Consider the following 24,560-nt stretch of genomic DNA (forward strand, 5'->3'; position numbering starts at 1 on the left):
GAACTTCATTACCCAGAAGCGCCAGCGCAACGACAGCTCGACGATCATGACGCACAGACGTCATTAGCGCCGTGCTGTCGTTGGCAACGGCGGACGCTGGAGCGGGAAGCACATAGTTACTACAGCGGTAGATGTCAAATCAAACCTGTCGTTTACTCGATACCCGGGAGAACTGGAAAAGCCCACGCATCCTATTGTGATGTGAAACAAAATGTTTTTATCGTTTTAATCATTGGGAAACGGAGAAGGAGCTTTACCGGTTGTATAGCTGTCTGTTTGCAAGCTAATACCTCTAAATGTACACTAGTTAGCTGTTCGAGTTGTGTTGAGTTTTGCTAAGTTGCAGCAAGACTGATTCAACAGGTGGATTTCCCATTGGCGATATTCGCTATCAATGGCCTCCAAAGGTAAAATTAACTTTTAGGTTCTCACTTAAATTTGCTATTAAGGGAAACACTAAATTATACAACAACAAATAACTGAGTTACAAGCCATAATGTTGCTATAATTATTACTACTAAACCCTGTTTTGACCTCGCAGGTTGGCAGCATCCTTATGTCAACATATTTAAACATGTCCGAATTGAAGACTGGAAAAAGTCGTCAAAAGAGGGAGATGTGTCAACATACACGGTAACTTGGTGATGCACAGTATAAGTTACTTGTGGTGGTTAAAGTGACTGTCTATCTTTTCAATATCAAACACTCGAGCCTTGTTGGCTGGAAAGGTGGTTATAAAAAGTTTGTGTGGTCAGCTTGATTTGCATGTAATATACAGTGGCCTCCAACAGTGTCTAGTTTTCATAGTGGAAAAGAGTATCACAACCTCCATATAAACTTTTCAAAACATTCCTGTAGCATAATCCTTGACTCTGCCCTCCATGCATAGGCTCGATATCCCCTGAAAGTACATATGCTAAACAAACAATCCTCAGCCAACGTTCAAGTGTAAAGGAAGTGAGAGCTTGATTCTCAAAAGACAGATTTTATTTGTAGTATCACTGTTAAGTATTAATACCAAAGTTTGTGTTTTCTCTCCATGAAACCGTTCAGGACAAGAAGCTGAAGTGTTCAGTGTTTCGGATCAGGGGTTCTGTTCCTGCCAACAGCTACATCCTGATACCCAAACACAGCCATCAGTCTCTGGGGCTGACAGGGCAATATTTTTACCTTCTCTTCAGGCCCACCCCTGGCAAATATTTTGTGGTCACCCTGGATGTTGCTGCAGAGGTATGGATCCTGATATGGTTGGATGATCATAAGCATGTGTATGTTTGATGAAATCAATGGATATATTAATTTATCTGTCCATATGATCTAGCATTTCAGAAATTCCTTTCATTTTTGTATTTATAGTCATGTGACAGGAGTTTATTTTAATATCCATTGGGAGTCTAATCCATAGCTCTGCTTTAACAGAGTTAGTTGTAATCTTTGGCATTTCGAATCATGCCTTTTTAATATTTTGGCATTTCAATCTAATAGAAATTCCGAATTCTTTCCCTCTCTCTGTGCTGTTGTACGTAGGAAGGCCAGGTGGTCCGTATCTCCTTTTCCAACATGTTCAAAGAGTTCAAGTCTACACCTACATCACTTCAGTTTCCTTTCCTCTGCGGAGCTGCAAAGGATTCAGTCTATGAAAGTACGGCTAAGTCCGCGAGACACGGTAAAAGACACACACATACACTTATACGCATGAACCATTATTTGTATGTCGTTTTTAATCACTTAATGTGCTTACTGAAAGTAAACTACTGCTACTTTTGTGTTTAAGTAAATAATCTTGCATGTATTGCCACAGTACTAACAGTATTTATGTTTATGTGGCTTAGGTTTGGTGGGTCCAGCCCCTACTTCGGTGCGTTGGACCTGTCTGACACTGGATCTGCAGTACACACTCCATTTCTACCTCAACCGCTGCTACAGTTACCTGAAGAGCGTCAAGCTTTGTGCCAACATGGCAGTGAAAAACATGTTTACTAGTGACCTGCTTTTAGATCCTGGTGAGACTCCCATCATCCAAGTGACTGAGTTTACATATGTCCTCCAGCACTATGGATAGGAACACAGATATATAATCTATATGCACCTATCCACATGTGCTGTCATTTGGATGCAAAGATGTTCCCGTGCTTCTCTTTCAAGGGCACTTCAGTGTATGAAAGAAGAAAATGAAGACGTCATTTTTCAGCGTCACAGACAAAGAAAATATGGCTTAATGGGATTTTTGAAAGAACCCTTTCAATCATAAAGCCTTACTTATTTAAATCACTCAATTCAACGATCCAAACATCTGCCTTGGCAAACAAGACAAGAACATTTCTTTCACATATCCATCATTCAGTGTCATGAAGGCAGCTTCATCCAGAGTGCATCCTCAGATTTTTGAATAAACAATGTGATGTCCTCTTTGTGCATGCATGACAAGCTTTACCTTCCTCATCTCTTTGTCCAAACCTCTCTTTCAACAGGAGTGTCCTTCAGTGAAGCCAAGCTGATGGGTCTGGCCTGTTCTCAGGGTACAGGTCCCATACCCAGAGACATGGCATTTCCTGTGCCCAAGGGAAACTCCTGGCATGACCTCTATGATTGCATCAGGTAGAGTAACCTTACGTGGGAACAGCATGTGCATAAGTGGCATTATGCTAAAGGCTACATATACCCTGAACCACTTTTCTGCATTTCAGGGCCTACAATATTTTGCTGGGTGGTGTAAATATTGTAACACTAAGGACATTTTTTAAATTATTAGTAATAATTTTATCAGTGCAGCTTCAGTAGAGATCTGACAACCTAAAACGTTCATAAACATGAGGTTTTGATGTGAACTGGTCAGGATCAGCTTCTTGAGTTGACTGTTTTGTGCCAACATAACTATTAAACAAGTAGAAATCCATGTGGAGAGTAATTCTGTATTGTAAATGTGTCAACTTGGGTTACCAAAATGGAAAACACAACACTCAGTTATAGTGAATAAGGGCACGTTCTGCAATGGATAACATACAGGTGATGTAGCAGTAGAAGAAAAGCTTTAAGGTGAATTTTTCATTTTATTATTATAGACACTACTGGCAGTTATATATGACCAATCTGATTTATTATTTGCTCAGAATAGCTGTTGTATAAAGTAATATCCATTCTGATGTCTATTGTTATCTAATCTACAGTTATCTGCCATGTCACGCTGTGTTGCCATGGACTCTCTCATCTTGTCTCAATCCAACAGGTTTCCCTCAGAGGGAACAAAGTTACCCTTTGACTCCATTCAGAAAGGCAATCCCAGGCAAGACGCCAGTAAGTATTTAAAGCTTTTTATGTTGTTGCATGCAATGCTGTTTTGTCTGTTGTTTTTGTGTGTTTTTTTTTTTTTTTAGATTTTCCTTGAGACTTATTAAAATGTGTGTTTTTTTTCATTTACAAGAAATTCAAATACATTTTTAGTTAGTTCTGCATGAGGAACAGAGTATGCTTATATCTTTTTTTTTATCCCACTCTATATTATTTTTATTACTTATTTATCAACATAAATTAGAGCCTTTGGAGCTTTTAATTAAAATTTTAAAAGCACTACCACTGAAGATATTTGTAGGATCAGAGCTGTTCTGACGATCCAGTTACTTTTACTTTAAGCACACACACTTCTCTTGAATCTTAATAAAAAATGTGTTGTAAATTACTCAATTCCATATTCCTCTCTTTCCCAGGACATGTCTCCAACCATCGAAGCCCCATTAGAGAAGAATCCCGCTGTGTCAGCCTCAGCAAACCAGTTCAGGATCGTGTGTCCCTCATCCAGCAGATCACCACCCCAAAATCAGTAAGATTGATAACAGTTAGTAGCTTTCTGTCAAGCCACAGCGATTCCAATCTGCTCAAATTTGTCTCTAAAGATATGGCAGATGGTTGAGCTGAAGTGTTTGTTTTTCATTTTTATTTTTTCCTCCTTCTGTCTTCCTCAGCTCCCGAGGAATCAACCCCCCGTGGTGACCAGCATACCCGAGCTGGGTGTGGTCTCCATGCACCAGAGCGGTGACTGGCTTTGCCATAATGATGACCAACATCAGCAGGAGTCAACACGCTCCATCTCACATCGACTCACACCCAGGCCACCCTGTGATGCTGATGACGACGGCGTTCATGTGTTCGTGCATCCTGAAGAGGGCCTCGGCAAACACGGGGAGGAAAGTGAAGAGGAGGTGAAGCTTCATACTGACAAGATTGTACACTCAACCATACTTAAAAGCAAAAGGAAACCCATTATATACCACATTCTTACTGTCTCTCTCTGTACATCATGTTCTGTACATTGCATGTCCTTGACTCCAAGATAGCTCTTACAGTTGTGTAGAAACACTATTGGTCTTGTTATATTCCCAGCTTGTTTGCACTCCTGTCGCTCATCTTGTCCGTTCATCATCGTCCAAAGACACCAAAGAGCAGGTAAGAGCTGAGAACGGTGGAGACTAAAATGAAAGGAGCTGCTGAGACATTTTTAATCATTTTTATTTTTCCCGCTCTCTTTGTTAGAAGCTACTTCCAGACCCAATCCTGAGGCTCAGTCGAATCATCGGCTTTGGAGGAGCCACCACCAAATGCGTATGCTCATTTAGAGAGAGACCTTTATCAACTTTGCTTCACATACTTTTTGACTTTGAAGATCACAAATAAAATGCATTACACGAAAGACTTATATAGGTCTGCCGTACTTTATTATACTGTAGGTCCTGTGGACCAAATCGGGAGATGCAGTAGTATATCCATGTCACGCAATTATCGTCTCTATGAAGATATCCTCTAACCAGCAGAGATTCTTCATCGGCCACACTGATAAGGTAAATGAGCTGTGATGTGTTGTACTTCCGCCACAGCAGAATCTCTTCCAATGTATAGTATGGCACAGCTGACTCTGGCAGCATCTTAAGTAAAGTGCTGAGGTAATTCAACTAATCCCTGGCCTTCGAATGCAGTTCCATGTGTTCAGTAAACAGAGAGAAGTCTCTTGTGTTTCAGAAATGATATTCTTGCAACATCTGTCCGTGTGTTTTCTCTGTAGGTGTCTGCGTTGGCTTTCAATGGCAACACAACAGTGCTTGCCTCAGCACAAACTGGCAACCATAGTGTAGTTCGAGTATGGAACTACAACAAAGGAATCTGTCTGGCCATGTTCAGGATTCACGCACATTCATTATCCTCTCTTAGGTAACCATTTGCATACACACACAGTTATCTTACATACACAGTGAGCTCTGGGCTGACATAGACCCCTGCTTGCTTGCACTAATTTTGTCTTTTTTTCCATCTCAAAGCTTCTCATACAGTGGAGGCATTCTCTGCGGAGTGGGTAAAGACAGCCACAGTAAAACCGTAAGTGCCACAAATGCAAATTTGCCCACATGAAAATTCAAGGGCTTCTTTTCTCATTTGTGTATAAAGGCAGTTAGTACTAGCTGCACCCAGAATCACGACTCTCTACAGATTCTATTGAGAGTTGTGGGTATCATTAGATCCAGAGGAAAAATCGCTAAGCAACACCTTATATCATTACTTACAGTAAAATGACTCATCTTGTTATAATCTTAAATGACACGCTATAAATTGCTCGCCCTTATTAGAGTCTGTGACTCAGCAAAGCTGTGAGCTGACTGCCTCTGTTTACTTTTCATAGATGGTGGTGGTGTGGAACACTCTCAACGTTAGTAAAGGTGGAGAGGTGACCATCTTAGCCAAAGCACACACAGATGTGGACATCCACACCATGAAGGTTGCCTTCTTTGATGATACAAGGTACCCTCCCTTCTCTCTGTTTCTATTTCTGATAATAACAGTGTACATTTGCATATTTTGGAACATTTTTGTGCATATGTCCTTCCATCCGTTGATCTGTTGAGAGTAAATAATAATAATAATAATAATAATAATAACTTTATTTAGTATAGTACCTTTCTCAGATAAAATGCACCAAGTGCTTCACAGGAATAAAAGTTATAATTCAGACCATAAAAACATACATACAATAAAAACATATGCCACAAGTTAAAGTTAACATAAAAACAAAACACAGATGTTGATCACATTGGAGCATCGGCTCTGTTTCGTTGAGTAACGTTGACAGCCAGTGATCCCCACCTTGCACATCTTGCATAAGGCTGTATGACACCACTTTAGAGGTCTGTGGCAAATACTGAATGGAGACTTACTTCCAGACAGTAAGCCGCCACTACTCTAGCTATTGAAACTTGAGGGACACCGATATTAAAAGATTTGCACATGCACGTAGACATATACACACAGGCAACACATTCTCACAAATAGACTTACTGACTTATAGATATTATTGACAGCGTTTACACACAACATACACATGGAGATATGAAAAAGACATAGATATTCTCCATAGGTACTTGCAGGATTAGGATGGAGATCTCACAGGTATGTTGATTGGTTGAATCATCACACTTTGCATCAATGACTCAGTATTAGTAACAGCTAGTTGGAGAGCTACCGAGTGATCAGTAACTAAACTGATCAATGACTAAAGCTACTTAGAAATGAGAAAATAGATTCCTGCACTGAAAATACAAAGGAAGATTAAATACAGTCATCATTATATTACCCAAAGAGCTAAGAGTGTCATTATTTAGAGTATGAAGACCTTGGAATGCTGCATTAGCATAATATGAAGCATGGTTGGTAGCTATGGCAGTTTGCTGTGATAGTGAAATGACTCCACAGTGCTCAAGCATCTCTCAGGGCAGATCAGCCAGATCTCTGGCATTCACAGAACTCGTGATCCCTTAAAGCTCTCAGTAGGTTGTTAAATCTTCAGCATCCGGGAAGACACGGTGGGACATTAATCGGATTTAGAAGATGTAGCTTTTAAGGCCGGTATAGGAAAAGCCACACTGCACATACAGAAGCGTTGTTAAAATGCAGTGTGTTTTCCTTGCTAGAGGTATCCTGAGGGGAATGAGGGGTTATGGTTAATTCCGCAGATGTGTCTCTCCAGATTTTGGTCCACTCTCACTCTCTTATTGCATGAAGATGTGGAAGTGATAAGAGGAAATAGGCCTCATGTCAGCTTGTCTGTAAATCACAACTCTAAGAGCATGAGTTGTTCTGTGTGTGTGCTTGGTTCTGGTTTTAGGTTGGTGTCGTGTGGTCGTGACAATATCCGTCTGTGGCGAGTGCGGAATGGGACACTCCGCTCATGTCCTGTCAACCTGGGTGATTACCACTCATTGGACTTCACTGATGTGGCGTTCGAGGAGGGAAACTCTCCCTATCAGCATCTTGATGATCGAACACTGTGAGAGAGCACACCAGTCTGAATACAGGATTTATCTATCATTGGAAGAAGTATAAATATGTTCTGGATCTGACTGCAAACTTAATGATCACAAGGTCCTATTTTTACCATAGATATGCCAGCAGCCGGAGCGGCCATATCTTCGAGATAGACTACAGCAGAGTTGTTATTAGAAATGTCAGGAGGTTGTCGCCTGCACAGCAGCAGCATGCAGAGCGCAGGGAGAAATGGACTTTTAACACAGGTGGGTCTGAAATCAGTCGGAGAGATAAAGTGTTTGTTATGCAGTAGTTCAAAGCAGCAGGTTGGGTAGAAACTTGCCTGAGAGGACATCAAGTTGTATGTGTGTGTGTGTGCCCAGGTCCAGGCATCGCCATCAACAGCATCAGTGTGTCGTCGTCCTTCTGTGCCACAGGCTCTGAAGATGGCTTCCTGCGGCTCTGGCCTCTCGATTTTTCTGCTGTCTTCTTGGAGGCTGGTAAGCACAGTGGGGCGTGGCATAACATTTAACTGCAGCGAACTAACAGTAGCTGAAAGTTCCCACTCCACCCCACAGGCAGTAAAATAATTTTTAGTTCATTAATGTATGGATGGTCATTTACTAGTTTCTGGCTGGCATAAGATTTGCACTGACTCACAGGAACAGCTGGCTTCAACGCAAACTTCAACAACTTCTCTGCCTTTTTAGCTGTATCATAAATACTTTATATTTAAACATTTGCTTTTAATGTTCTCTGAAAATTATTCTATGACCCAGTATTGGATTCATTTGCTCCTTTTGTGTTGTTGCATCTGCTGTATTGCTAACATACACCCAAGAACCTATTCAGAGAAATACTCTGATACATATCATTGTTTTCCAGAGCATGAGGGACCTGTGAGCCTGGTGTCAGTCTCATCAGACAGTCTTCAGGTGCTGGCAGCCACCTCTACTGGTAACCTGGGATTCCTTGATGTGAGCAGCCGTGGTTACAACACACTTATGAGGTCGCATACAGACACTGTGCTCGGCTTCAGTGTGGATGGCATTCGCAGGCATCTCACAACAGCTTCCTCTGATGGCACAGTGCGCATTTGGAATATGGATTCCTTGCATCAGGTCAATGAAAACCACATTTCCATGTTCTCAGCAAGTCTTATTGCATTTTTATAACAACCACAGCCTACTATTTTTGTGCTTTATTCATAAATATTATGAATAAAGCACTTCAGCTGGGCTGAAGAGAAATCAATTGAATGTTTTTATAATTCCATCTAAGAGACACTGTTTTTTAATTTATTGAGCCAGACAAAAGGCTCAGGTCTATGTTGACAAGAAAACTAGACACTGGCCTTCAGTCTCCAGTTTTGTGTGTCCATTCTCTGTTGAAGCAAGGCCATGCAAGGCTCAAGGCTGTTGTTCCCTGGCAGTGTTGTCAGTTCACTAGATTTGGAGAGATAGTTGTTAAGTTTGTCTGCGTTTGTTGGAAAAACTGGCCACCCACACCCCATTTGCTTTGTAAGACTGCAATAAATTGTGTTTATGTGATTTGTTGAACTAATTAATCCATTAATTTCAATATCTTTCAGTTTCAGTATATTTAAACTAAAGACACTGACACTAACATTATTAGGTACCATTATGTTACCGTCGGCTTACTTACTATGTAACTGAATGTCTGTCTTGTTGTCTCCTGTGCTTAGTTGTATGACTTTGTGTCAGAAGACAGCCCCTGCTCAGTGGCCTTCCATCCCAGCGAGCAGATCTTCTCTTGTGGCTTCAGCTCCGGCATCGTCAGAGTTTTTGACATCTCCAGTGCCAAGCTGTTGGCTGAACACAAGTACGTGTGAACAAACCTGCAAATAGAAGTTCTAATATTGGCTGCAGTTGTTGTTTTCAATGACAAAAACTTTGCACGGGCACAATTTCTATTTGCCATAGTACAGGATATTAAGCTGTGTCTAATTACTGGAAAACACAGCTAGATACAATGCTTGACCTTATTTCCTCAGCTTAGCCAGTCTCAGCTGTGGGCCAGGTGTAAGGGGCATAATTTGCATTTATTATAATAATCAGGCATGCTGTTGCTCATATACAAAGCTCAATACAGTGGCTGGATTATTCTTTCCATTGATGGTAAAGCCACGTATGTGCAATTCTCATTTAACATAAATAACACTTACAGGTCTGACTGCTCTTTTAACTGTAAATGGGTATTTCCTGCTTTTGGAGCGTAACCTCTTTGAGACAGTAATGACTGCTTTTATGTTCTCATCTGTGTGTTTGTCTCTTTATTCACATACACATTATAGGCAGCACAGAGGCGAAGTGGTGGGTCTCGCCTTTTCTCCGGATGGAGACTTCATGTACAGCGCTGGCTCCCAGGGCTCTCTAGCACTCTACAACTCCTCTGAGGAAGAACACAGCGTGATCAGAGTTGTGTGTATGTATACACATGCACTCACCAACACACGTGATTTGATGTAACACTTATCAGAAATGTGAACTTAAATCAACTTCATCCTAGATTAAAATACACTTTCTATGAAATCTTAAAGTGTGAAGTCTGAGTACCTTAATTCACTTATTTAATTAACCAGACTTTACAGTAAATATTCTGCCAGTGTAGCTTAGGAAGTTTGAATCACAGACGTAAGTTAGCATATCAGGCAGACAACTTCACTATTGTTTGACTAACAATCAATACCTGATTGGCTAGGTAATATGATAGCCCAAGGCACTGAGCGTGCTCCGGATGCTCTTACGGTGAGCAGTGACAGCCTCTGTCTGGCTTTTGTTGGTCCCTCGGAGTACATCGTCACCATCGCTGATGCACGGTCTCTGGATGAGGTATCTTGCACACTGTCACCTCACAGCAGCATGCCATTTTACACGTTGCTCAGCTAATTTGAGATGAGATTTAAGACTTGATGAATTAGTGGAGAGGCAGCATCACCCTTTGGTTATGTGGCTTTCTCCTTTGGGGTTTTTTACAAAGCTATATTCCTTAATGTTCCCACTCCCACCAATTAAAATATATTCATCATATCATGTGAGCTTTGGAGATCATGTTGTTCTATGTGTTCTTCTTGTTGTCTTCCTGTACCATCCCTGTGTAGTTGCTCCATGTAGATGTGAGTATTTTGGACGTAGAGAGCCCCCGTCTGGATTCTGCGTTGAAAGTCTGCTTCTCCCCAGCCTCCACTGAACATTTGCTGGTTGCCACATCTGAAAACAAAATCCTCTGGGTTAGCACCAAGACAGGCCGTCTGCTGCGGGAGGTAACACTGCTCAACTTTAACAAATTAGCTGACTGTGTGCCCTACAAAAGACTTGTTAAGAAGAACCAAGAGAGAGCATTTACTTTAGAGGTAGAAAGGGATGTAAAGAAAGGTCTCATTATCATTCTGATTCTTTTCCCTGCCTGTTCTGTTCTGTCTTTTTTATACTTGAAAAATAATAATAGCTCTGTTTGCTTGACAGTAGTGATCTTATAATGTTTTAGAATTGTAAATGTGGATACCTTGTAAGTTAGTGAGACCGTGTATAGTCTATTGTAAAAGGTCACATACTATGATATTGTCATAGTTACAATCGAATTTGGAGGAACAAGTGGGTGTCAGCACAACATATCTAGAAGCTGGCAGAGCTAGTGATAACATGAAGCTGGCAGGGTAGACGGATGTGGAAAATATGTCTGTAAATAGAAACGAGAGAGTTGTAGTCATGAGAGTTTTGATGTGTACAGTGTAATCATTTTTTCCTTTTTGAAACATATGTTGGAGTGTTTGCTTTTGACTGGATTTCTGTCCTCCTAACAGGTGTCTAAGGTGCACAAACACCAGTGCTCGTCCCTGGCTGTGAGTGAAGACAGTCGATTCTTGCTGACAGCAGGACACAATGCTGTGAAAGTGTGGGATTATAACATGCAGCTTGGTATAAACTCACAGGTAGTCAAAAATTAAAGAATATAAATCTTTTAGAGTACTACTGACTAGAATGTTAACCACTAATTCTCCACTGATTTATATTTGATAGTCACTGCTGCCCCCACATGTATTTCACAAGTATGGATGTTGATGTTAAAAGTTATTTTACTGTTCAATTCTATGGTTAAAATGTTATGCTGTCTTCTCCTCTATTATCAATATTATAGTATATAATATTGAGTCAGTAGTAACGCAAATGTGTTTTTGTGTCCCAGATGTTTATAGGCCACAGTCAGCCCATCCGCCAGGTGAGCTTCACCCCTGACCAACTCGGCGTAGTCTCAGTGGGCGACGCCATCTTCTTGTGGGACTTCCTGGCAAACCCTGCAAACCCTGTTGGGTCTTTAACTGACAGCTGGTACTAAACCCTTTTGAATGTTTGAATCTTGTTATAAATGTGTGTGTGTTACACTTTCAAGTTTTATCGGTAAATGTTTGATATACTCTGTCTTTACCTGCAGTTCACGTCTCAGAGTAAGCTACTCCTCTGCTGCCAAATCAGGTAAACTCATTTTGTGTTTTTTGTCATACTAGCATACTAAAATTTGTACCTGTTAGACATTTCATTATTACCAATTTCAAATGTTTTGTTTTTTGACTCAACAGCTCTACCTGAGGCTGAGGTGCATGGAGTTCAGTTGTCCAATGGGATGCCTCGACAGACAGCGCCCCTCCCCACCTCACCTCCACCACGACTGGATGTCAGCACCATGGACCAAGTTGAGCAGGGTGGTAAGAGCTTTCTGTGCCAATTTTGAATTTCCCTCCAACACATCACACCTATTGTTATTGTTTTGGTAAGCTGACTAAACTCAATGACTTTGTGCACAGTGTGAGCAATTTGTTCAGGGTTTGCGTTACTCTGACAATTGTGGGTGATTCTTGAGAAAAAAAAGATGCATTTACACAAATCTGCCTTGGTGTTCATCACTTTGCAATGACTACCGAGTTAGTAGTACTTTAGCTAAGAAGTAAATTTACACCTATACAGTAGTTAGGTGTAACTGTATAAGAATTAAACTCATTGGTGAAGGAACAAGGCAGCATAGAAACTGAACTTTTAAGATTATTGCAAAATCTTTAGCTGTCGCCAGCTGCTGCTCCTGGCGTCTTGAACCTCCACATGTTGGTGGAGTTTACCTGGTTGGTCAGGCCAATGGAAAATAAATGGACTTCTAATGACTTTTTAATTGTAGTGCTGACTGTGGAAGCACAATAACAGTCAGCAAATACTGTGATGTGACTGTTTACCCAGATGCTGCTTAATGATGCTTCCAGCTGAATTATTTCAGATCTGGGTGCATCCAAGAATATTTTAACATTCACATTTCACTAGTTGCTTAGCAACACCAAGAGTTATGTGCAACACTAGTGTATCTGGTGGTAATGGCTAAAACAGAGGTGTTGAGTGGACGCAGGGACTTGACTATTAAGTTTAAATCAGTCATATTTTCTCTCCTGTCTCCCTCTTTTAGCTTTGGGCTCCTTGTCTCTTTGTGATGACACCCCAACCATCACAACCGTGCCCGTCCCAGCCACTGGTCCAGCTTCTTCCTCTAACCCCAGACCTGCCACGTCCTTCCTTAAAGTCACAGAGCTGGTCAATGCCTCTCCCCAGAACACCAGTCATTTGGACACTGGCAAGTCCCCTGCTGCCTTATTAAGAAGCTGACCTGTTTTTTTAATGGCAGATTTGGAGTTTTATAAATAACTTGCTGTATATTTCTGTGTAATCTGTGTCATTTAGTAGAGTTTAAAGGGAAGACGCCAGTACGTCCAGATTGTTACAGGCACTTTTTCCCACGTTTTAAGACCTCTATTCTTGATCAGGTAAAGAACATCAGGTAGACTGATAGACTGTAGCCATGTGATATATATTAGTGTCTTTGCTGTTCAGTCTTAATATTTTCTCCAATCCAGGCTGCTGTGACTCCACAACCAGGAGAAGAGGGCATAAAGCTGAAAGCAGTGATTGGCTACAATGGCAATGGGCGTGGCAACATGGTGTGGAGCCCTGACCAAGGTTATCATTAATATACTGCATAATAAGCAAAAGTAAAATAAAAACTGTGTGAAAGTGTTGTTTTAGAGCAGTTTAAGTGTAAAATGTTGGCTGTTAAATCCAAGTGCTTAGTTGACGTGGGAAGTGTAGTATGAATGTATTCAGTAGAAAATGTTTCATGAGTTAAAAATTGCATTTACAAAGTGTCCACAAAACTATAAAGAGAGGAGATACAAGAATTAGCAGGAAATGCTGGTGTAAACATAACACCTGATTTCACAACTTGAGGCTCTCATGAGAAATTATGTACATATAAAAAGGAGTTTAACAGCTACAATAGTTTTCAGTGACTTCTTTAATTCATATTAAAAATTCATGTTAAAGTTTAGATCTGAACTATAGCTATGACCAATGAACAAATGAAATTAAACTTCAAACTCTGAAAACTGACTAAATTTACGCAGAAGAAAGACTGGTGATTGTTTTGACTTATCCTGTAATAATTCCTGTTGCAGGTTTATTTGCGTACTCGTGCGGCTGTGTGGTGGTGGTGGAGTATCTTCATACAGGAAGTCAGAGACACTTACAGGGCCACAGTGAGGAGATCTCTTGTCTTGCAGTCACTAATGATGCACAGGTACCTCTCTCAGCTCGAGACTTCACAGTTATATAACAACTAATTAAAACGCAGAATGTAGGACAGTAATGACAAAGAGCTCTCTACTCTGGTTTTGTCTTCCTGACAGTTTTGAGCATTGCGGTTATCATTTTAAACAGTGAGTGTGCAGCTGGGGATGTAGGTCACATTGAATATAAAATTGTTAAGCTAGACTGATAGTCAGGCACTGGTTTAGGTGTTGGACAAACTATATTAGTGCTCTCAGTCTTCTGGGAAAAGCAGCCTGACCCATTGTGCCCACTCACAGTACATTCTGAGTTGATTTTGGAAAAAAGGCTCACCATGGTGAGACCTTCAGTGACTGATAGGCCAATCTGTTCATCCACTGAAAATTAAAAGATAAAACATCCTTAGTGTGAGAATTTTATTACAGTAGCATGATCATCTACCTTGATTTTTTTATTTTTTTATTTTTCTGTTAATACATGCCTATGGATGTCTGAAATTGCAGTTAACTGCAAAATGTTCAACCTCAAGGTTGAATTTTTATTGGTCTAAAAGCACATTAGTTCACTCATTTTTTACTGTACTGGACAGGTTTCTAATTTTTAGCAAAATACATTGATTTCACCATCTAAAATCACCGCATCACCAAACGTATATAAAACATATATTGTGAACAGGCCCGTAGCTACCATTTAGTACAGTGAGGTCATGTAATCCGTATTTTCTCTATTTCTTAAAATGTTAAATTAAAGTGATGAATTGCTAAAACTGCTGTATGGTGTGTTGTGAACAAAGGTTGGCATCATCTCGAATCCCCGAAACCCTGAACCCCTGAACCAGTACCCCAGTCTAGCGGGGCTAGACTCATGACCTCTGTATTTCTAAAATTCTGACCATGGCCCTGATTGTGAACATCTGACACTATATGGAAGTTTTACAGCAGATGGTGAGCAAATGCTCCGTTACTAAATCAAAATAGACTGAACCGGCCTCAACTGGTCAGCTCAGTGGGGGAAGAACTCAGGTATTTCAGCTGGTTGCTTAGTCTCTGCAGGGGATAGGTGCCTCAGCGAGAAAATGAACTCTGGGGAAAGTAACATCCTTAAGTCCACTTACTGCCTTCTTACCAGGAGACCAGAGTGCACGTCTGATCAGTGGGTGGATGCATTTTTACACTTGATTGTACTGTTTGGTTAGTCATTGCTGTGTGAGGTCTTTGTGCTTAGCACATGTCATGGCTCATGGGTGCCAGCAGTCAGTCTTTTCTTAGAACAGATGTTCAAGTGAGAGGCTTTGAAAACACTTGCTATGCTTCATACAATTATGAAAATCAGCACAAAGAAATATAAATTGCTAAAGGAAATTCACAAGGCTGCTTAATCAAAGTATTAAAGAAACTGCTTCCATTAAAATTAACGTCTTTGTCCAACATAGTGTGTTAAAAAGCTATTGGATCAAACATCTGTGAATCATCTCTAGGAACAATTCAGGAGACTTCTCTTGTTCAGCATGGGTCCTGTTAGATAATATCATGCGATTCAAGCTGCTGCTTGAGCATGGTTGTTTTTGCTCTGTTTGTTCTTAAAATCATGGTGCTACTACTACTGAGAGTTATGATAATTGGTAACTGTCAGAAATCTTGGTTTTATTAACCAACTTTGTGTTGTTCGTGTTAGAATTATCAATGAAGGTGAATGGTGCTCTGTGTCTTTGTTACCTCTTATCCAGACAGTGGCATCGGCAGCAGGCGGCAGTAATGGTAGCAGGAGCCTCATTTGCATTTGGGATGTCCAGACTGGAGCTTGTCGTAAGACCATCTCCTACCACAGAGGGGCAGTGCAGAGTCTCGCTTTCTCCCGGGATGATCGCTTCTTCCTCTCTGTTGGTCAGTAAAATATCAAAAACATGTTCCTGTGCAGTAGTATTGTAACCATCAGTCATTAGTATTTTTCTCTTAAGTTAAACTTTGACCACTGTTTTTTTTTTCTCCCTCAAAACCCTGTAGGAGACTTCACTGACCCAGAGGTGGCGCTCTGGAGCAGCAAGACCTTCCAGATGCTGTCCAGTGTGAGTTTGTCAGGGCCGATCCATGACGCAGCCTTCAGCCCCTCAGCAGCCAGCCAGCTGGCCTGCGTTGGCAGCCAAGGGGTTTACTTCTGCCTCATGCACAGCCATGGGCTGGATGTAGACCTCAAGGTAAATGACCAGAGAAAAACACACTTATTATTTCAGAAAATAATCACTGAACTTAGAAGAACTCAGCTCAATGTCCACTTACTCTTTTTTAGTTGCAAATTTAGGTGTTCAAACTTTTCATGATTCCGAGTTGCAACAATTAGTTGATTAATCGTTTAGTTTATCTTTGGGTTTTGGACTGTAGGTCGGAACAAAACAAAACATTTGAGGTCACACTTTGGGCTTTGGGAAACAGTGATCGACATTTTTTGACATTTTAAAGACCAAACGACTAATCGATTAATAGAGAAAATAGTCGACAGATTCATCGATAATGAAAATAATCAGGCCTAATTGTGAACACCTCTATGACTTCTTGTTTATGTTGGCTTAAAACATATGATGTAGCCAAAAGCTCCAACTTAAGTGGATGTTGAATTCATACTGTTTTGTTTTGAACCATGATAGCAGCCTGGTTCTAGGGATCGCAGTGTCGGTGTATTAGATGGGTAGACATTCCTGATCCCCAGAGGATGAATCCTAGGTTCACATTTGTGTTTTTGAGATAAACGTCTCAACAACTATTGGATGGATGGCTGTGAAATTTGGTACACAAATCCATGTCTCCCTCAGGATGAATTGTAATAACTTTGGGGACAACAATACTGACAAAACTGTTGACATTCCCATCATCCTCAACTGAACTGTGTGCTCATTGCTAACTAGCAAATGTTAGCATACTAACATGATAAACTATGACTGTGAACATGGTAAACATTATCAGCATGTTAGGGTTGTCATTGTGGGCATGTTAGCATGCTGATGTTAGCATTTAGCTAATCTAGTCACTAGCATGACTGTAGATTCTCAGTCCTGTTGTTTTCAAGATCAAGAACGAATTATCAAGCGCAGTATGTGTAGTTTGAAGACTCATTTTGTTCACTGGCACAAAATAAAAATACTATAATAAGTAACTCCGCTTTGAGTGAGGGACAGAGGGGGATGACAGGCTCTCTCTCCCCATGTTTCTGTCACTCTAGACTGTCAAACAGTCTAACAAAGGCAAAATGAAAACACATGGGATTTACATGAGTTTCTTGTCATATTTGTTGCTGCCAGTCATGCTACAAAAAATAAATACTCAACCAGACATGAATATTCATTGTTTGTTTAAAAAGGAAATAGTCTCAGGTTACAATATTTAAAGTACATTAGTACATCGAAACTGCATTACTTTTTGATCGGGTAAAGATTTTAGTTGCATTTGCTTTACTATTTAAGGACTGACCACTCCTTCACCATTGCAGGTCCAGAGGGTGAGAGCACCAGCAGAGGTGGGTGATGTGGAGCTGACAGCTCTGTGCCACCACATGGACTCCTTTCTGTTCACCGCCACCAATCGAGGACACGTTTGTGTCTGGGACATTGAGACACAGCGCTGCCTCATGACCTGGGAAGCTGATGAGGGGGAGATTGGTACAGAAAGGCTTCCTATATACTTTTTAGTGCAATTAGTAAAATAAACTAAAATATTGTTGTCATGTGACTTGCATATATTTTGGTCCTGGGTTTCTACTAATGGTAACTGGATCAATATGGTTTCTTGATGTAGGAGTGCTGCTGTGTCGAGGGAACCGTCTGTTGACAGGCAGCAACACCCGCTGGTTGCGACTGTGGGAGGTAGAAGCTGTACAGGGTGTGAAGCCTCAGGGGAAGGTCTCCAGTGTAGAAGACAGGTTTGTAGCTCGTTTTCTAATGATCCTTCCCGTTTTTTTATCTAGGCAGTAACCTCTTTTTAAAATGATTTTATGTGATGTATACATATATGCCATCCTTAATCATGATACACAGAGGAACACACTTGATCACTTTCATTTCTATAAAATTCTGCAAAAGGGAAAGCATGTAGTAAATAGGTATAGTGAATTTATGACTTCTGCTTTTCATACATTTAAGTTTTTATCCACTGCATATAATTGAACTGTCTTGCAACATTGCATATTTCAGAATCACCTGTATTTTATACCATAGTTATCATGGGTCTGCATCGTGATATTATTGAGTTGTAAGCTACACTTTGATTCCTTCTCATGTATGACAGTGTGCATACTGGATATTAAAGACTCATAGGAAGTGGGAGTTATACACCTCCCACAAGTCTCTATTAATAGACACATAGAGATACAGAAAAATAATTAAAAAGAAGGACATCAAATAACATAAGAGCCAGTCTTTTAAGGTAAGTTTAAAGAAGTGATGTCACTGTGATATTTGATAGTTTCTTATATCTGAACAAGATTTATTTCTTCCGGTTTATAATAATGATACATTTAAAGGGGACATATGCTCTTTATGCTTTTCTGTTATTGTTATACTGTCATGATATCGGATGTCTATGTTAAACATGTTCCAAAACCTGAGGTGAACATATGTAAAAATGCTACCTGAAAGTTGAAATCCTCAACCTGCTCTGAACGATTAGTTCGTAAAATTACCTCTACTTCCTCCTTGTAATGATGTGTGATCGTTTGCATGTGCCCACAAACAGACGTCCGTTCTATAGCCTTTGTTGCTAAGGTTGTTCCACAAGTTGTTTGCGTTGTCCACTGGCATATTTCAAATCTGATTTGGGCTTTAACATGTATGGATGTATTTGAGAAATTGACATTTTGAGTAAATAACGAGAAAAAAAGTGAAATCCTACTACTACTGTTTGTTTACGTAGCCTCTGGAGCTGGAGGAAGGCTCATCGGGAAGGGGGTCTCAAAGAGACAGAAGCTAAAACGGGGCTGAGGGAGGTTTTGAACTGTAATTCATGCAAAGATATTCTAGTAGAACCCCAGAATATAAATATAGACCTGGAAATGTACATGAGAAGGATGAGAGGAATGAATAATGTTGAATGTGCTACACTCTCATCCTCAAGTGGCCATGTCTCTGTTTAATAATGAGCTCTTTATTTCTGGTCGCCTGTGTCTGTCCTTTAGTGGGACCATGGTTGTGTTGGAGCAAGAGATAATGTTGGACGGGACAACGGTCAGCGCAGCTTTTGATAACACAATGGACATGGGCATTGTTGGCACTACAGCGGGAACCCTCTGGTACATCAACTGGTCAGACAGCAGCAGCATCAGGCTGGTCAGCGGGCACAAGAGCAAGGTACAAATTTTAGATTGGGGAAGTGAAAAATAACCATATGCACATTCTGTGTCTCTGCAAGGTTCTGGATCATAGAGCTTGATACTCGGAGATAAGTGTGTTGTTCATTGATGATGTCAAAATTGCAAGTCGTCTTTTTAAATTAGGGAAACTTTGAAAACACATCCTGACTGAGTTTAGCCCTCATGGATTGATGGCATCATCTGCTCATGCTCATGGCAGGTTACACATGTAACCATGGTTACATGTCTGCCAAAAGCTACGGCTATATTTGCAAATTTTGTATCACTGCCAATTCATTTTTCATTTTAGTTTATTTGGGAAAACATCTGTTGCTTGGTTCCACAAAATGCCCAAAAATAAAAAAAGCTTCTACATCCTGCATTAAATCTTGTTTACAAAGCCCAGTTTGGCTGAAATCTTACCTGCATACACAGTATATTCCTCCTCATTTTGAGAAAAATGCTTTACATTTTCATGATGAAATATCTAGCCAAATGTAGAGCTTTTTCTTAAAAAGCTCTGTACAGCACTACAGAGATTGTCAAGTTCGCCTTCCATTCAACTCATTAATAGAGCTTCTTCCTGGAGGACTTAACATATGTATGTATGTATACACAGTACTGTGTAAAAGTTTTAGGCACTTTAGATGTGTAGATTCATATCCATAACACAATACATTCAGAGAGGTGGCTGAATGGTTCCAAATTCATTCTGCAGCATGACAACGACCCCAAACATACAGCCAGAGACATAAAGAACTATTTTCAGTGACAAGAAGAACAAGGAGTCCTGCAACAGATGGCTTGGCCCCCACAGAGCCCTGATCTCAACATCATGGAGTCAGTCTGGGATTACATGAAGAGACAGAAGAAATGAGACAGCTTAAATTCACAGAAGAACTGTGGCAAATTCTCCAGAATGCTTGGAACAACCCACCTGCCCAGTACCTTTAAAAACTGTGTGCAGGTGTACTGAGGACAACTGGCACTATTTGAACAGCTTGGTCGCAGCAAATATTGATTTGATTAAGGTTTTTTTTCTCTTTACTGAACTTTGAATGAATTTTTCTTTCTTTTTTTTTTCTCACATTATCAGAAATGGTCCTCAATTCAAGTGAGGCAGCCCACCTCCACCATAATACACTGCAGATAACCCTGTTGATACTGTGCATGCTGATCACAGACACATTAAGATGACCCAGAGACATCATTAATGTGATTAGTTACATCTGCTTTTCCTACTGATGTGATATGTGTGCAGTGTGAAGGTATATTACTGACCTGTCAATCACACATCAAAAGCAACACCCACAGAAGAGAAGTATTTCCTATTTGGAAGCAGCTGTTCAGGACCAAGCATTTGAACTATTTTAAATTAAATTAAGGCAAAGAAACAGCAGGAAAAGTTAAATAACACCTACAAATTTTCTGTTTTCAGCAGGAAGACAAAACAAACTCGGCACACCTTGAAGAAATAAAAAAACATTTGATTATGAAGCTACTTTAATACTGTAAAAATGCTGCCTTTCACCATTTAATTGGTTTCTTTATCAAACTCAAGGGCCTACTCAAATCAATTAAATGTGTTTTTGCCATTAGGGCTTATAGACTGTGGAAAACCCTGCTTCAGGAATAAAGACTTCCTAATTAATTATTATCAACATGTTATTTTAGACATATATATCTATCTATCATATCTATTTCAGTTGCATTGATTGTTGATCAAGTCAAGAGACAAAGCATGTTTTCACACTTTAAAAAAGTAAAAGAAAGGGTGGGTCTGGGTGCAGCAGGAGACTGTAGCAACCCTGAAAAAAATGCCAGATGAAAGTTATCTAACGTGATGGAGAAAGCTCTGTTCCTCAGAGGCTAGGGGAGCGCTGCTAATACTAACATGATTATCCAGACTGACCGGTTACGTAGCCCTGGCGAAACGTAGGGGAAAATGTTGCAGTATGTCTCAAACACACACACAACTTCATTCTCTGTGTGTGCTCCTCTCTGTCGTCCAGGTTAATGATGTGGTGTTTAGCCCTGATGAGAGCCACTTAACCACCTGCAGCGAGGACGGCAGTGTGCGGGTGTGGTCGGCCCCCAGCAACGAACTAGTCGTGCAGTTCCAGGTGCTTAACCAGGTGAGGCAATACACGGGAATAAACAGATTTGATTTCAAGCACCAAACCACAACTCTAATTACCGTCTCTATGAAATATCATAGAAATGAATACCAGAATATCGAAAATTTTACAAATATAGCAGACTGTATTGTACAACTTGATTCAAATATGTATCACGTTAAGCAATTTAAAATAATATAAAAGTGCTTTTGGAATTATTCAAGCTAAAAACCATCAACGATCCAATAAGGGATAACATTTTTCCATCTTGAACATCAGTGTGAACCCTGTATGAACTTCAAAGTTTGTATGTCTCTGTTGGTCAGTCCTGCAGCTGTGTGTGCTGGAGCCCTGCCTCGAGTAAGGAGAGTGCATGCGTGGCTGCAGGATACAGCGACGGGACCCTGCGGATCTTCCGGCTTTCCTCTTCAGAAATGGAGATGAAGCTACATCCTCATCATGTGTCTGTCACTGCTGTCCAGTACTCTGCCGACGGTGAGGAAGAACCTTGAACTGTCCACACAACCCTTCCATCCACTGAACTTACAGTAAATGTCTTACTTGCATTGATAAAATGTTGTAATGAACTTTTTTTTCGGGCCCCACTTTGCCCCCCTCCCCTCCCATCCCCTCCTGCAGGTCATGTGATCCTTTCAGCGGGGAAGAATGGTCTGGTAGCCATCAGCAGCCCTGTGAATGGAGCGACTATTCGTGTCATCAGGGACCACAAAGGAGCGTCCATTACCACCATCCAGTGTGTGAATGAACAGGTCAGCTCACAGAATCAGAGCAAGGAGTGGAGCTTTAGCAGAGCTTAACCTGGCAGCACAATAGAAACATGGAGAGAGGTTCCTGTTGAATTGATAAGCAACATTTAGAGTGATAGACTTCAAAATGTGATTCTTAGAGCACACTGCTGAGGTGTTTCTGAACTGTGCTGCATTTCTTTGGCTCTCCTTGAAGGTTTTTCTCTTTTCTGTGTATGTTCAGTCATGCTACCGCTAATGTCAACTCTCCACTTTGTCTTGAATTAACTCTTATGTTTATGCTAGCACAGAGTGTAGATCCTCTGGGAAACAGAGGATCTACACTCTGTCATGAACTGGCTGTATGCAATAGTGGATAATCACAATATCAACCAGTAATAGAAAGTAACCACTGAATACATTTCAGTTAATGTCTTTATTCCTGGATAGACATACATGCAATTTGTTTTGAGAGGGTCTTTTTATATCCACTTCACTTCTCTAATGCGCTTCATTTATGCGACACCTCATCACCACGTTATATTAATTGGAAAATGAAATGGCACTTGGGTTTCTCCAGCACAAGTGCTGCTGACAGGTCTGACATTTCCTTTTATTGGCTCTCCGCAGCTACAGCAAACAAGCTTCATGAATCTAACGCAATGCTATTTAAACATTTTTGTAAAAAAAAAGAGCGTTCTCTGAAATTCTTCCTTTGGTTCTTGTAACATCTTATGACATTTTTTTTTCATCCTCTAATCCCCAGTGTAAGAATTTTGGACTGGAGGGAAATGAGATGTGGTTGGCCGCCAGCGCTGACAGACGTGTCAGTGTGTGGGCGGCCGATTGGTTGAAGGAGAAGTGTGATCTGCTGGACTGGCTGACGTTTCCTGCTCCGGCCTATTTTGAGGTACCATCTGTATTTTAAGTAGTAGCACTGGGTAATGACTAGAAATGTCACTCCAAATGTTGAGTGCTGCTGTATATCCCTTACATACACCTACATACTTTTGTCTCACTGATACTCTGCATCCCTTCTGTTAAGTAAAGACTTATTAGCGTACTTTAGAAAAGCTTAAGATTTAACAATTGGGCTGATACGTACCCTAACCAGCCATAAAATACTCTCTTAAAGTAAATGCTTTAAGTAATTTTAGCTGATGTTAAGTACAAAAACTGCCTTCAGCTATCAAATAACACTTGAGTTAAATTTGACTTGACACTTGCCACACATGTGCATATGATACTTTCTCTTAGCCTGTTTTATCCTAAATTTAAATTATTAGTGTGTTTTATTTGTTGTTTTTAAAGTTTCCGGCATATTGTTTTATTGTTTTGTAAGTCCTTAGAAGCTCAGTCCATGTTTGATCTTTAAGCATCTTATATTTTTGTCAACTTTTTGTGCTGAAGGATGACACCCCGCCTCCAACCCTAGCTGCCTTCTGCCCGTCAGACCCTGGCCTGGTGGTCTATACCGGCTACGGAGTAGAGAAAGAGCTGTCCTTCTACAGCCTGGCTAAAAAACAGGTGCCACAGATCATTCTCTCCTGATTCACTCTCCCACTGTGTCATTATTTCTCAAAGTGTACAGAGCAGATGCTGCCAGCAGAAAGTTCCACAATTGTGTGTTTAATCTCAGACAATATGTTGTTTTTTTTTTACCAGATAATTAAAAAGATTGCACTGCCTCACTGGGCCACATGCTTTAGCCTCTCCTCTAAGAGTCAACTCATAGCTGTGGGATCAAAAGGTAAACTCTGATCTTGTTTACCATGAAATGCAAGCTTTTTCAATTCGATTTTCAGGTTTTTAATTAATTTCTCAACATGTTTGATCTCTTATTAGAGCGAGTGCTGAAGTTGATCAAGTCGACCAGCGGCAGGTTCCAGGACTTTCTGCAGCACAGCGACTCACTACAGACGTGTCACTTCTCTCCCTCTGGGACTCTTCTGTTCACTGTGGCTTATAATGAGATCCTGCTGTGGGAGGTGCGGGGCCTCTGAGGGCCACAGCTCTGTTTTTGAACCTCGAACCTTGTAGGTTTATCCCCTTACACGTGTGCCTAGTTTATGTATTTAGTTTATGTAATTTTATCGTTTTGTAAATGTTTCAAATATTTTTATGGAAACAGGCATACTTTTTTGCCACTTTTTTGAATTTTGTTTCATGTGTATGGTTTTAAAATACAGCCATTTTCATTGAATGTATTGTTTTTTGTGTCCAGTCACTTCTGATGTTTCACTATTTATTTTAGGAGTTCTTGCTGTGAGTAAATAGATAGAGCTTTATTGTCATTGTTCAAGACAACAAAATGAACGAGTATGAAAACTGATCAGAGATTAGCTGCTGTCGTTCCTTCTGTTTTTCAGCGGCAGATAGAATCGTGCTTTGTGGGCTCCTCTGCAATGAGTTGGAGTTTAAATAAAAAGCAGCATGTGAAATTAAAATCTGTAATGTCA

General features: G+C 40.5%; 1 protein-coding gene across 2 annotated transcripts; it reads left to right on the forward strand.

Moving 5' to 3' along the window:
• Positions 1–72: 72 nt before the first annotated feature.
• On the forward strand, positions 73–24,548 carry wdr90 (WD repeat domain 90). Of its 2 annotated transcripts, none has more exons than XM_042398144.1 (43): positions 73–407; positions 542–633; positions 1,054–1,230; positions 1,528–1,666; positions 1,833–2,003; positions 2,472–2,598; positions 3,227–3,294; positions 3,705–3,817; positions 3,960–4,196; positions 4,378–4,440; positions 4,528–4,596; positions 4,722–4,832; positions 5,054–5,199; positions 5,307–5,364; positions 5,666–5,784; positions 7,145–7,306; positions 7,420–7,550; positions 7,668–7,784; positions 8,170–8,405; positions 8,990–9,126; positions 9,599–9,729; positions 10,006–10,136; positions 10,406–10,567; positions 11,108–11,236; positions 11,491–11,633; positions 11,737–11,777; positions 11,882–12,007; positions 12,751–12,915; positions 13,023–13,105; positions 13,196–13,298; positions 13,793–13,914; positions 15,631–15,787; positions 15,908–16,098; positions 17,385–17,553; positions 17,690–17,813; positions 19,065–19,236; positions 21,251–21,373; positions 21,682–21,850; positions 21,995–22,125; positions 22,868–23,011; positions 23,512–23,628; positions 23,767–23,851; positions 23,947–24,548. In XM_042398144.1, exons 1-43 carry the CDS (start codon positions 395–397, stop codon positions 24,102–24,104), a joined length of 5,562 nt encoding a protein of 1,853 aa, XP_042254078.1. In that variant the 5' UTR covers positions 73–394; the 3' UTR covers positions 24,105–24,548. The 2 variants fall into 2 exon arrangements, with proteins under 2 accessions (XP_042254078.1, XP_042254079.1); XM_042398145.1 differs by having other exon boundaries at positions 13,026–13,105.
• The last annotated feature ends 12 nt before the right edge of the window (positions 24,549–24,560 follow it).

The sequence above is a fragment of the Thunnus maccoyii genome, chromosome 20 (assembly GCF_910596095.1).
Source record: "Thunnus maccoyii chromosome 20, fThuMac1.1, whole genome shotgun sequence".
In the NCBI taxonomy this organism is placed as follows: domain Eukaryota; kingdom Metazoa; phylum Chordata; class Actinopteri; order Scombriformes; family Scombridae; genus Thunnus; species Thunnus maccoyii.